This window comes from Erythrolamprus reginae, chromosome Z (assembly GCF_031021105.1).
Source record: "Erythrolamprus reginae isolate rEryReg1 chromosome Z, rEryReg1.hap1, whole genome shotgun sequence".
NCBI lineage: Eukaryota > Metazoa > Chordata > Lepidosauria > Squamata > Dipsadidae > Erythrolamprus > Erythrolamprus reginae.
Genome location: NC_091963.1, coordinates 90,901,445 through 90,914,901, shown reverse-complemented (window position 1 = coordinate 90,914,901; position 13,457 = coordinate 90,901,445). Strand labels below are relative to the sequence as shown.

General features: G+C 40.7%; 1 protein-coding gene across 1 annotated transcript in view; it reads left to right on the top strand.

Annotated features, from left to right (window-relative positions):
• TECRL (trans-2,3-enoyl-CoA reductase like) overlaps positions 1–12,040 on the top strand; it is a 96,415-nt gene extending 84,375 nt beyond the window's left edge. The window contains exons 11-12 of the mRNA XM_070728910.1: positions 11,125–11,170; positions 11,847–12,040. Coding sequence (XP_070585011.1) covers positions 11,125–11,170; positions 11,847–11,971 — 171 coding nt within the window. The 3' untranslated portion in view covers positions 11,972–12,040. The remainder of the gene's footprint in view (positions 1–11,124; positions 11,171–11,846) is intronic.
• Positions 12,041–13,457: the final 1,417 nt, after the last annotated feature.

Genomic DNA, 13,457 nt, shown 5'->3' with positions numbered 1-13,457 from the left:
CATTTCTTCTGTGCCAATGTGGATTTTTTCACTAAAGTTTATACTCTTGGTAAAATAATGCCCAGGAGTTTCTTTTTCTTGATTTGTCACTGGACAGTCACTTGATTCACTGACATGGTTCTAAACCAACTCTCTTCGGTAGTAGCCCAATCTGGACCTACCGCAGAAGGTGGCAGATTTGAGACAGTTGACAACTGACAAAGGACAGAAGGGCTGTGAAGCCAGAGCAACACACCCACACTAAAAAGGAAGAGCGAATGGAACCCAACATTGGGCACAAAGTGGCAGTCCCATACTAATTGACCAAAGGTGGCAGAAGCAGAGGAGAAGCAGAGGATGAGCCTATCCCCCATGGAATTATGGTGGGGGGAAGTGGAAGGCTAGGTGAGTAGGATGACCTAACCAAGTGGAAGTTCCTAGCTGCAACTGCAGTCCATTGATTGAGCAGATGAGGGAGAAAGTCTGGAAGCCATCTCAATGAAAGTCAGTCACAGGACTGACCCACAGGGGCTATGAAACTGTTGCCTACCCTTTCCACCTGCAGTTGATGGTGCCAATCCCACCTGGATAAATGGGAGCCCCCTCCCAAACGACAATGGCTCCCATCCCAGCTGCAGCCACATTGAAGGAGTAGGCATGCACAGACCTGGTGGCAGCTGGTATATCATTTCAGGCACCCCTGGCGGTAGTGGGGTTGCCACCTGTATACGTCCTCATGCGAGAGTAACAACTGCCACCTCTCTTACCAGTCCAATTCAAGGGGCAATCCAACAACATGACTTACTTCCTGACCCAAGTCTGGGACTACATGGATCACCATGTAGGGGATCACCCAGATGAATGTCCTAGGTCAATGCCATTACAACCAATCTGGAGGGGGATGATGCAGGGTAGCTGGTGTCTCCCCATGACAACGAGTCTCCAGAGCTGCAAGATCATGATGCTTTTATATAGATGTTGTGAAAAGATTTGAAGACCCCACACCAGTTCATTGTGCAGAAACCCATATCCTCTCCCTGCAGCAAAGCAAGTGGCTGGGGGAGAGTATATCTAAGATTTTCATAGCCTGGCAGCTCACCTGAAAAATTGGCCCAAATGTATGCTGGTCTATCAATTCCAGGACAGGCTGAACATGGAACTGTATCACAACTACCTGCCTGTAGCAGGTGACCTTCTATCAATCAAGGTAAAGAGACAGGACACTGTGGGTCAGTGGCAGTGGCCAGCATTGAAGAGACTATCTTATCATTGGCACTGGACTTTATTAATAAGAACTTAATCAGCCTGGAGTTTGACACCCTCTTGCCGCTACCTTTTTTTTTTAAAGAACTACAACCACTCCTATGCTATTTTTTGTTCTATGTTCCTTTGTCTTATGTTTTTAGTTAATTTTTAAGGGGGCTAAATTATATATGCTGGGGGGGGGGTAGAATGAAATGGGATTTTGTACTGGTATTTTAACTCTATTGGGGATTTTTTTAAATGATGGATGTTTATGACTATTGGAGTGAATGGGGTAGATTGAATGAGGGTGGATGGGATGGGTGGGATGGGAGATAAGTGGGATGGGTGGGACTATGGTGTGGATGAGATGAATGAATATGGTATGAATGGAATATTTGGCACACCTGACGGTGGAGAGGCAGGAGGGGAGGGGGCAACTATCTCTGGGGTGACAGAAGGTCAAAATATTCCAGTATTGCTGGGGAGAGGCAGATATGGCGGGAGCCATGGAGCTAGCCATTCCAGGGGAAGGAGGGATCATTGTTTAATAATGATTCCTTCCTCAGGCTCCATGAGCTCACCCCAGGGTACTGGTGATGAATGTAATTCTGGCCCTGGGCTCAAGCTGTTGCTACTCAATGCCAGGTCGGTGGTAAATAAAGCTCTCCTCATCTGGGATCTGATCCTGGATGAGGAGGCTGACCTGGCATGTGTGACTGAAACCTGGCTGGGCCCAGAGGGAGGAGTTCCTCTCTCTGAAATTTGCCCAGCCAGGGTTCAGATATGGCATCAGCCTCGACCCCAGGGAAGGGGGGGAGGAGTGGCTATTATAGCCAGGGAGAGCCTTTGCCTGTGTAGACTCTTTGCTCCAGAGATTGCGAGTTTTGAGTCTCTTCTGGTGAAGTTGGACTTAGGGGTTCAGGTGGACTTGTTGCTCACGTACCTACCTCCCAGCTGTGTGTCAACAGCCCTGCCTGTGCTGCTCAAGGAGGTAGCCAGGCTGGCAGTGGGGTTCCCCAGACTTATTGTCTTGGGGGACTTTAACCTACCGTCACTTGGTGAAACCTCTGGGCTAGCACAGGAGTTCATGGCCACCATGATAGCCATGAACCTGACTCAAGTAGTACAGGGTCCGACTCATGAGGGGGGGCAGGCACCCGACATGGTATTCCTCTCTCAGCAATTGAGTAATGGCCTGAGACTAAGGGGCTTAGAAGTGTTGCCCTTGTCATGGTCAGACCATTTTCTACTGCGGCTTGACTTCCTGGCTCAAATCCTTCCCTGCAGGGAGGCGGAACTGACTAGGAGGTTCTGCCCCAGATGCCTGATGGACCCAGAGGGCTTTCAGAGGGTGCTTGGGGTTATTCCAGATGCACTCTTCCACAGTTTGGCAGAGTCTCTTGCTGAGGCCTGAAACAAGGCTGCAGCGGAGGTTCTTGACTGGAATAAATAAATAAATAAGTAAGTAAATAAATAAATAAATAAATGTGAGAGAGAGAAAGAGAAAAATGAGAAAGTGATGGAGGGAAAGAACGAGGGAGAGGGAAACAAAACAAATGAGAGAGAAGGAAAAAAGGGAGAGGGAAGAGAAAAGTGGAAAGGAGGGAGGTAACAAAGAAGGAAGGAAGAATGAAATGAATGGAGGGGTGGAGGGAGGAAGGTCTTTTTGGGGGGGGGGTGTAAAATTTTTTAAATTTTTCTCTCAACATACATTCAAACAATACAATGTACCATCTAATTTTCCCTGAATAAAATGAGGTATTTTGTCAGTAACTAATATTAATAATCAAAAAAGTTGCAAAAGTTTTTATTCTAATGTTGTCTTCCAGGCACATACTTTTAATTAAATTCCCTCCTTAACTTTCCTTCAAAAAGTAGAACACCAATTATATTTCTAACTTATTAACCATTATGCCAAAGTGCTTCCTTTCTTTATATATTTTTCTATAAACATTTTATACATTTTTCTATAAACCAAGAAAACCTTGTATAGCCAATCAGATGTCAACAAAAGAAAATTAAAAACAAAACATAAACATATATGAATTTCAGACTTCTTCCCCCCCCTCTAAATAATACATTCCCGTTTTGTTTTTTACTTTAAAATAAGGTATGTGCAGTGGGCATAGGGATTTGTTCATAGTTTTTTTTATAGTCCAGCCCTCCAACAGCCTGAGGGACAGTGAACTGGCCCCCTGTGTAAAAAGTTTGGGGACCCCTGTTCTAAGGTATTTATAATTGTCCTCAGATTATTTTTAATTTGTCTACCTCAGTGTTTCCCAACCGGTGTGCCGCGAGACATGGTCAGATGTGCCGTGAAGAAAGCAGCTCAGCTTCTGGTCTCGAAACTTTTTGCGAAGAGCAAAAAGTTGTGAGAACGGAAGCTGAGCTTCCTTCTTAGCGCCTTCCACGTTTTCCAGCAACTGTAGCGCCCCGCCCAGCTGGAGCTTCCCTGGCAGCTGCAGCAGGTGAGCTTTGGGGCCTGGTGGGAGGGTAGCGGCAGCGGAAGGGCGGCGCTCAGCGGGAGGGTGATGGCGGCGGCAGCCCCAGCCGCAGCGGGTAGTAGCCCCCCTCTCCCAACCTCTCTCCCTCTCTCTTTCTCTCAGCAGCCGCAGCGGGTAGTAGCCCTGGGGCAGCGGCAGAGTGGTCAGCTGTGAGGCGGAGCTCCGGAACAGCCGTCGGTCATAGTTCCCTCTAAGCTGAGCAGTGAGCAATCGCTCACTTAAAAATCATCATCAACTCAGAGTTTTCCAAACCTGCCCAGAAGCCAAGAGGGAAAGAGTGAGAGGGAAGGAGAGAGAGAGGAAGAGAGGAAGAGAGAGAAACAGATAGAAAAAAGAGAGGAAGGAAAAGAGAAAGAAAAAGAATGGAAGTAAGGAAGAGAGAAAGAAAATCAAAATCTAGTTTGAAACTAGCTCAACTATTTAAGTGGCATTTTGATATTGATAGAGTTGCCCTATTATGAGCTCACTGTTATAGACACACAGTACAGTATTTTATTTTGAAATTCTCTGAAGTAAAACAGGGTGGGTTATTTGTTTGTTTGTTTGTTTATTTATTTATTTAATTAGTTTGTTTAATTACTTAATTAATTACTTACTTACTTACTTAATTAATTACTTAATTAATTACTTAATTAATTAATTAATTAATTAGTTTAATTACTTAATTACTTAATCAATCAATTAATTAATTAATTAATTAATTACTTAATTACTTAATTACTTAATTACTTAATTACTTAATTACTTAATTACTTAATTACTTAATTACTTAATTACTTAATTACTTAATTACTTAATTAATTAATTAATTAATTAATTAATTAATTAATTAATTAATTACTTAATTAATTTTGTGCCGCCCGGTCCCGAAGGGACTGCCGCTCAGACACTACACTTTTCTGCCCACCCCCCCAAAAAATTAGGAGGAACACTGCCATCGGTGCCTCCGTTCCAGAGCTCCGCCTCACAGCTGACGACCTTGCCGCCACCCCACGGCTACTACCCGCTGCGGCTGCTGCGAGAAAGAGAGAGAGGGGGGAGAGAAAGAGATAGCAAGAGAGGGAGAAAGAGAGAGGGAGAGAGGCGGGAGAGAAAGAGATAGCAAGAGAGGGAGACAAAGAGAGAGAAAGAGATAGCAAGAGAGGGAGAGAGAGAAAGAGAGAGAAAGGGGGGGAGAAAGAGACAGCAAGAGAGACAGAGAGAGAAAGACAGAGAAAGAGAGACATAGCAAGAGAGACAGAGAAATAGAGAGAGAGAAAGAGACAGCAAGAGGCAGAGAGAGAGACATAGCAAGAGAGGCAGAGAGAGAGAGAGAGACATAGCAAGAGAGGCAGAGAGAGAAAGAGAAAGAAAGAGAGACAAAGCAAGAGAGACAGAGAGAGAGAAAGAGAGACATAGCAAGAGAGACAGAGAAAGAGAGAAAGAGAGACATAGCAAGAGAGGCAGAGAGAGAAAGAGAGACATAGCAAGAGAGACAGAGAGATAGCAAGAAAGAGAGAAAGAGAGACAGAGAGAGAGAGAGAGAGAGAGAAAGAAATAGATAGCAAGAGAGACAGAGAAAGAGAGAGAAAGAGAATGAAAGAGAGATAGCAAGAGAGGCAGAGAGAGCAAGGGAGAGAGAAAGACATAGAGGGAGGGAAGGAGGGAGAGAGAAAGAGAGCAAAAAAGAGGAAGAAAGAAAGAAAGAAAGAAAGAGGGATGGAGAGAAAGAAGGGAAGGAAGGAAGAGAGAGAAAGAGGGAGGGAGAAATAGAGCAAAATGGAGGAAGAGAAATTTTTTTTGTCCAAACTTTTCTTAAGCCCCCCCACCCCCACCCCCCCACCCCGTTCAGTGTTCCCCAGGATTTTGAAAATATGAATAATGTGCCACGGCTCAAAAAAGGTTGGGAAACACTGGTCTACCTGGTAAAAATCCATTCTGGTCTTCATGTATTATTTCATTTATAATGTTTTTAAACCTAAATACATATATTGATATAAAGATTTTATAATCTACGTTTAATAATGAAATTGGTCTGTAATTTTCATTTTTTTTCTTTTTCTGTTCCCGGTTTATGTATTAATGTTATTAAAGTTTCTGTCCATGTTTTAGGTAATTTACCATCCGCTATTATCTCATTAAATATCTCCAACATATTTGAAAAAAGTATTTCACTGTCTAACGTATAAAATTCTGTGGGTATTGTATTAGGGCCAGTAGCTTTATTAATTTTTCTGATTTTTAATAGATTGCTGTAATTCTGCTTCTGTAAAGGGTTTATTTAATTTTTGTTGTTGATCTTCAGTTAATTTAGGTATGTCTATAGAACAGGGGTCGGGAACCTATGGCTCGCGAGCCAGATATGGCTCTTTTGATGGCCGTATCTGGCTCGCAGACAGGGCTCCTACCTGTCTATGGCCCGGGCCCCGGCGCCCGCCAAAAACTCCCCAACCCCGAAGAGAGCCTGAATAATGGCGGGGGCGGCGCTTCTGCTGCTGAGCCCAGTCTTCTCCTGGTGGCTTTCGACTCCTCCCGCCGAGGAGCTGCAAGGCTGGCCTCGGCTCCCCTTCCCTAAACCCCCGCCAGCCCCCTCCTTCCCTTCCCACCCTGCCCTCCTTCCCCGAGGCGTCCCTTGCCCATCATCCCCTGCCGGCCAATGGGGCAGCGGGACTGCTAGATGGGCAGCTCTTCCGGCGAGGGTGGGCCTCCGCCCGCGCAGAAAGCATCCTCCCTCACACCCAGCGCCAGCCATGGGAGCTTCCGCCGCCGCCTTCCGCAAGGCCCCCAGAGGAGCCGCGTGGGTCTTCTCCTGGTGAGTCACCGCTCCCAGAGTGTAGGGGGGGGAGCTTTGCAACCTGCAGCCGAGGCGTCCCGGGGACTTGCAGCAGGTGAGAATCGCCGCCGGAATTTCCAGCAAGACAAAAGAGAAAAAAAAGTTTCGCTTCGGAAGCAGCCGGGAGTCTGTGCTTTTGACAGCCCCCCCACCCCCCGCTTCGTTTAGGGGCGTGGAGGAAATGCCGCCCGGGTGACAGGGGAGCCGATGGTAATCGCCCTTTTGATAGCTGGAGCAATTAAAAAGGGGAGGAGCTCCGGGCCAGGGAGGGGAAGGCGAGGGGGGGGTGCATGAAGGAATGCCTCCCTCCCTTCCTCCGGTATAAAAATCCAGGTGAGGCGTCGCGAGGGCTCCACGCGGGGTCTTCCGGCCCGGCCCACTCAGGAGCAAGAGAGGGACAGAGAGAAAGAAAGAGGGACAGAGAAAGAAAGAGAGGGACTGAGAGAAAGAGGGACAGAGAGAAAGAAAGAGAGGGACAGAGAGAAAGAAAGAGAAGAGAAAGAAAGAGAGAGGGGGGAGAGAAAGGGAAAGAGGGAGAGAGAAAGGAAGAAGAGAGATAGAAAGGGAGAGAGAGAGAGAAAGCAGGAGACAGAGAGAGGGAGAGAGAAAGGGAGAGATACAAAGAGTGAGTGAAAGAGAGAAGAGAGATAAAGAAAGAGAGAAAGAAAGAGAAAGAGAGGACAGAGAAAGAGAGAGAGAGAATTAGAAAGACAAGGACAGAGAGAAAGGGAGAGAGAGAAAGAGGAAGAATAAATATTAAATATTGTATTTGTTCCCATTTTGTTTTTTACTTTAAATAAGGTATGTGCAGTGTGCATAGAGATTTGTAAAATAATAAAATAGATAATTGACATAACTTACAATGCGTTGTGTGACATGTCCAACGTTCCATCTTCTTTCTTCTGCGAATGCCTCAAAGCTGGCATTCTCTCAACATCAGGTGGGAAGAATGCCAGCTTCCAGTCATGCGCAGGAAAAAGAAGAAGCCAGACTGCTGGACTGATGTCATGCATCGCAAGCTCACAATGTAAGTTATTTATTTAATTTTTTTACTGCTAATTACCATTGTTTCAGTCCAGTTGTGGCTTTATACAGCAGGGAGGAGCATTCCTTGCTGTACTAAGTGAACATTGGAGCGATTGATCTGTCAATGGCCCTTTAAACATATTGTACGGCTCTCGCGGAATTATATTTCAAAATATGTGGCGTTTACGGCTCTCTTAGCCAAAAAGGTTCCTGACCCCTGCTATAGAACTTAAATAGTCCGAAATCGCCTCCCTGTTTATTTCTTCTTTTTCATATAATTTCCTATAATACTCTAATACTATTTCCTTCTTTTCATCTATTCTATTTTTTATTCCACCTCTACTATCTGTTAATTTTTTAATAATTCTAATTTCTCTTTCTTCCCTTAATTTATAAGCCAGCCATCTTCCTGGTTTGTTTGCATGTTCAAAATATTCTTGTTTCGCTTTTTTAATTTTTTCTGCCTTTTGTTCTTGTTCTATCAACTTTATTTTATGTTTTAATAAGTCTCTCTGATTTTTAATTTTATCGTCATGTTCATTATGTTGCAATTCTAATTCTGATTTTTTAAATTAATCCTCTAATTTTTGATATTGGGTCTTTTTCTCTTAATTTTTTTTGTTGCCATATACAAGATTGTTAACCCCCGAATATATGCCTTTGTTGTATCCCAAAGGTTTTGTGGGGTTGTGTCATTATTTTTATTTATTTTAAAGAAAAAATCTAATTATTTTCCTATCCACTCTTTGTATTCAGGGTCGCGTAATACATTTCTATTTATATACAAGTTATTAGATTTTCCCTTACCTTTCCAATATATAACTAGTGGATTATGATCTGCCCAACTATTAGTTTCTATCTCTATGTCCTTGATCTTTTCCATTATGTGTGCTGGTGCCCAGGCCATATCTATCCTAGTCCAAATTTTATGGGGGTTTGAGTAAAAAGTATATTGTTTGTTTTTTGGGTGGCATTCCTGCCATATATCTTTTAGCAGTAGTTCTGTACTCATTTTCCAAAATGTTGTTGGTAAAATTACCTTTTTTTTCTTTTCTTTCTTTTTCCCTGTATAGTCCATTCGACTATCTAAGATTGCATTAAAGTCACCTACTATTATCATATTTTCTATTGATAGTTCTATTATTTTATTGTGTAGTTCCTTATAGAATTGTTTTTTATTGTCATTTGGTGCATATATTGATATAATAAGGAGAGGTTTCAGTTCTAAATCTATTTGTACAATTAAAATTCTGCCTTCACAATCATTATATATTTGTTTTGATTCTATTGTTTCATCAATGTACATTGCTACACCTCTTTTTTTTGGTTCGCTAGACTTGTATATAGTTTCCCTAATTTGGATTTATTAAGTAATTTTCTATTTGAATTCTTGATATGAACTTCCTGTAAAATATTTATTTGTGCTCTTTGTTTCTTGAGTTTGGTCAGTATTTGGTCTTTTTTTCTCGAGTTATTAAATCCATTTATATTAACTGAATTTTTTAAAAAAATCTTGTGACATCTCTATTTATAGTATTTTTTGGCTTCTTTGGGTTCTCGCAATCTGCTATCTATCACCAATTCTTGTTGAATCTGTGGTTGTTTTTTTTAACATCTTGTATTTCCTCCCTCTCTTTGCCAGCAGCCCCCTTTTCTTCTTCTTTATCTTTAGGTTCTTTCTGTAGTTGTTCTGTTTTGTTCAGTCTACTTTGTGCAAAGAAAGCTCCTCGCCGCCTCAGAGTCCCTCTCTTTTTTTAAGCCTTAAAGTTTTGAACTTTTTGATTCCCCTCATCTCACCTTCTTCCTTCAGCAGCGGCTATCCTCCTCCTTTTCTTCCTCCTCCTCCTCCCACCCAAATTCCGAGCTTTTATTTCTTTCCTAATTGGTTTGCATACATTATTTGCTTTTACATTGATTCCTATGGGAAAGATTGCTTCTACTTAAGAACATTTCTACTTAAGAACCTGGTCACAGAACAAATTAAGTTCTTAAGTTGAGGTACCACTAATTTGTATTGTCATTGAACTGTTTTTGAAGTAAGCACACTTTATGGTTTGTCTGAATATTCCTTCTGCCCAGGTCCTAGCCAAGATGTGCAACACATCTACAGACTACACAGGGTCTTGAAACACATTATCTCAGACAGGGACTGCAATTCACCACAATATTTGGGTATGAAGTTTTAAAATTGATAGGCTCCTCCCAGGGACTTAGCTCCACTTTCCATCCATGGGAGGCTCAATAGGCCAACTCATTAGTAGACTGCACTGTTATATAAATTATTAGCAGACTAACTGGGCTGAAGTCCTTTCGCAGAAGTGGCATATAGCAACTTAGTGCACAGCAGCAAAGGTTTTATCTCTTTCAAAGTGGCTATAGGGACTGAGTTCTAACTCATTCCAGAGTGTCCACAGGAAGCTCTGGCCTAGGTGTTATTAGCCAACTGGATAAATATTCTAAAAGCCATATAGTCTGCCATCCATAAATAAAGCTTGGGAAAGCCAAAAAAAAAAAAAAAAGGCAAGCAGATCAGAAAAGGATCCCTCAATAAAGGGAATTTAGAATGGGGGTTGTCCAGATTGTGAATCCTAAATTGAAATTTCCAAGAAGGCAAGTTCATCTATAGTTCATTTTAAAATACTTTCAGGAATCCGGTTTTAGGCCGGTCAAAGAACCTTCTCCTACTCCCAGCCTAATTAAGGGAGAGGAGCAGTATGAGATCAAAATGATTCTTGACTCCAGATATCATAAGGGAAAATTACAGTACTTAGCACTATAGTCCTGAGTCCTGAGTGCTGGCATGTCAAGACACACTTGAACTTTCACCTATATTCTGGTGGACTGCAAGGGTGGGGGAATTGCATCGAAGCATCATTGATTCCTGTGAGATATTGTTTCCCCTTCATGGACACCCAGAGCAGATGTCACAACATGTTCCCAAAACAAAATGAACAGAAGTGATTGGTGGACATAATGGACTGGGGTGCCCATGGGGAAAGAGGAAATGAACTTTGTGTGGATTTGTGTAGGAAGCCCAGAGCTGGTTTCGCTGCTTCTGTGCCAATGTGATTTATTCAGTGAAATTTATACTTTTGGTAAAATAATGTCCAAGGAGTTTCTTTTTCTGGATTCACCAACTCAACAGTTGATACCATCATTGTTTGATTGGTTGTCATGGGATTTATACATGAGATTAAATCCTAAAGATCCTAAGGATTGTCACCCTCCCAGATTTAGTTTAAACTCTTGTTTATAAGTCAAGGCCTTTATATTAGATTCAGCCTTTGTGCTGCTACTAAGTGCCTCTCTTTAGGGTGGTATAGATGTGGGACGAAGGTTGAGAATTTGTGGGTGATTGTGGTGATATGTCTACAGAATCATGTTAGATATTTTCCAAATTTTTGAACTGAAAAAGTTTGCCATCACTGCCCTATATAGTGCCTGGGAAAATGGAACAGCCTCCACTGAAACTTAATGTGAGCACAACAATTCAGCCAAAATAAAAAAGGTATTTTTATTGCCAATTGTTGAAGATTTTCTCTTTTATTCCTATAATAGATTGGCTCTTGGTTGTGTTTTACAGTGATGACACAAACTCTGCCAGGTAAGAATACATATTATTTGTATTAATTAAGAACTATGTAAGAGCTGACTCCTTTCATCTTCCACAGAACTAAGCAGAATAAGAATCAGTTTAGGATTTATTTCTATTATTGTTTTAATTCAACAACATTAATTTTGAAGTTAGTCTTTTTATCAAAGGCACATTTGCAATTTTGGGAGCATATGTTGCAGATGAAAATGGTTTCCCTCCTCCAAAAGGTGTCATGATAATTAATAAAAATGCCCACTTACCAGAAAATATGGTAGCCTTCCAAAGATTAACTTTGATTTAGGAAAAGCAAGAATATAACTTACAAAATATGATATTAAAAGCTAGTTGTTTGCAGCGTGTCCCTCCATTATTATTTTTTTTGATCCAGCAGTGAGGAACATTTCAATAATAAGGGTTTTCCTTTGAAATCAGGGAATTTGAGGAAGCATTATTTTTATATAGACAATGTTCAGTAAACATGGAAGCTACTAAAAATAAAATCTTATCAGACTACTTCCAAAAATGCATGAATTCCATCTAGGATCTTGCCCCTTTATCTAAACTGTAGTGAAGTAATTTTCCCCCCAATTCTAAAACAACTTTTATGGATGGTGAGGGTAGGCGAGAAAAAATATATTTTCTGATGATGCCCCAGTTGACCAGCAATTTCCTTCTTTTTTTTTAGTTGGTGTTTTTGCATTACTAATGTCAATCCAGATGGTACAATGGGCTCGAAAGAAACACCACATGTATCTGAAGAAATCTATTACACACAGGTGGAGAAAAGCCATGATTCCCCTTATATTATGAATGTACATGTAAGTGGTTTGTACTATCCTGGTCAGTTGATAGTAGTGTAAATACAATTAATTCTGTTCTTCAAGGGAAACATAGTAGAACATTGATTCATTCATTCAAATGTATATTTTTTTAAAAAAACTAATCAAAGCCAAGACAATTTAGATATATGAAAGACTTTTTAGACATATCAATTTAGATATTTAAAAGAATCACCAAGAGAGAGACCTTGATGCCAGATTACTTTTTGATGTTTTGGACAGAAAAAGTTATACACTTGATTTCACAAAGCCATAAATCAAGGAATGTATGCTCCAACCAGATGTATCTTCTCAAAATTTCTTCTTTGCATATACAAACTAGATGAGTAAGCTGGTCCATAGCTTAAAAATGAAAAGTTGCTTTGCTTCACAATTAACCTTCAAGGACTGATTTCTTCCATGATTCATAAAAGCAAAGCACCCGTTTTGAGTTACACTCAGTGATATTTGGTCTGACATATTATAAAGCTATTTCTATCAAACAAACTAATTGCCTGGCTGTGTAAGCCTTAGAGATAGCCTTTTTTTTTTTTGCTTTATTTCCATAACAATTTTTTAAAAATAGTTAAGAAAATCAACAGCAACAATTAATCTAACGCAAACATGGGAGAAAGCTCCCTGAATTTGTTGTAACTTACTTCCAATAATAGTAGATTGAATACGTAACCATTGATATGGTAAATTTGGTGAGAATAAGATTAAGATCAGAAAAAATTATTTTTCATGTCTTAAAAATTATGTTTTGTTTAATGAGCAACAGAAATATGGTGAAATTGTTTGCAGTAATGAGGAATGATTAAATAATGGAATAAAAATTGTTAGGATTTTGAATTCATTCAATCAATTTGCATGTAAATGATATGTAATACAGTATTTTTTCTTATTAAATTCATTAAGTGTAAATTTGACACCGAAACTATTAAGTCAATAAATTAAACCCTATTATTTCCCTACCTTTTCTGGAAATTGTATCAATTTTGTTTTAAATTTTAAAAAAAATCTTTGAAAACCTTACGTAAACATTTCTAAATATACAGCATTTTTCTTTTTGGATATCATTAATGCATACAGTAGTCCAATTCAACAAGTGGAAATAGGTTCAGCTTTCTTAATATGATGTGTAACTGTTGTGAGTGCTCCTCATCCACTTCTGGTAAGGATAGATTCTGAGAAGGATGGGCCAGGCTCATCTTGGTACCCTGGGCCAGTGGTGTTGCCAGCTGATGAGAAAGTTAGAGAGAAATAGACCTGGATGAACCTGAAGGACCACCAGAAATGGCAGATATATCAATGACAGTAGAGTCTGGCTTAGAGGAGGAGGAGGAAGATCTGAAGCCTTTGCTAGATGCCTGCTTTAGAAGATTAAGAAAAAAGCAAGAATACTTGCATGGAAAAATGAAGTAGTCTGTAATTTGTTAACTCTGGGGAATTGTTGACCACAGGATGGCATATGGATA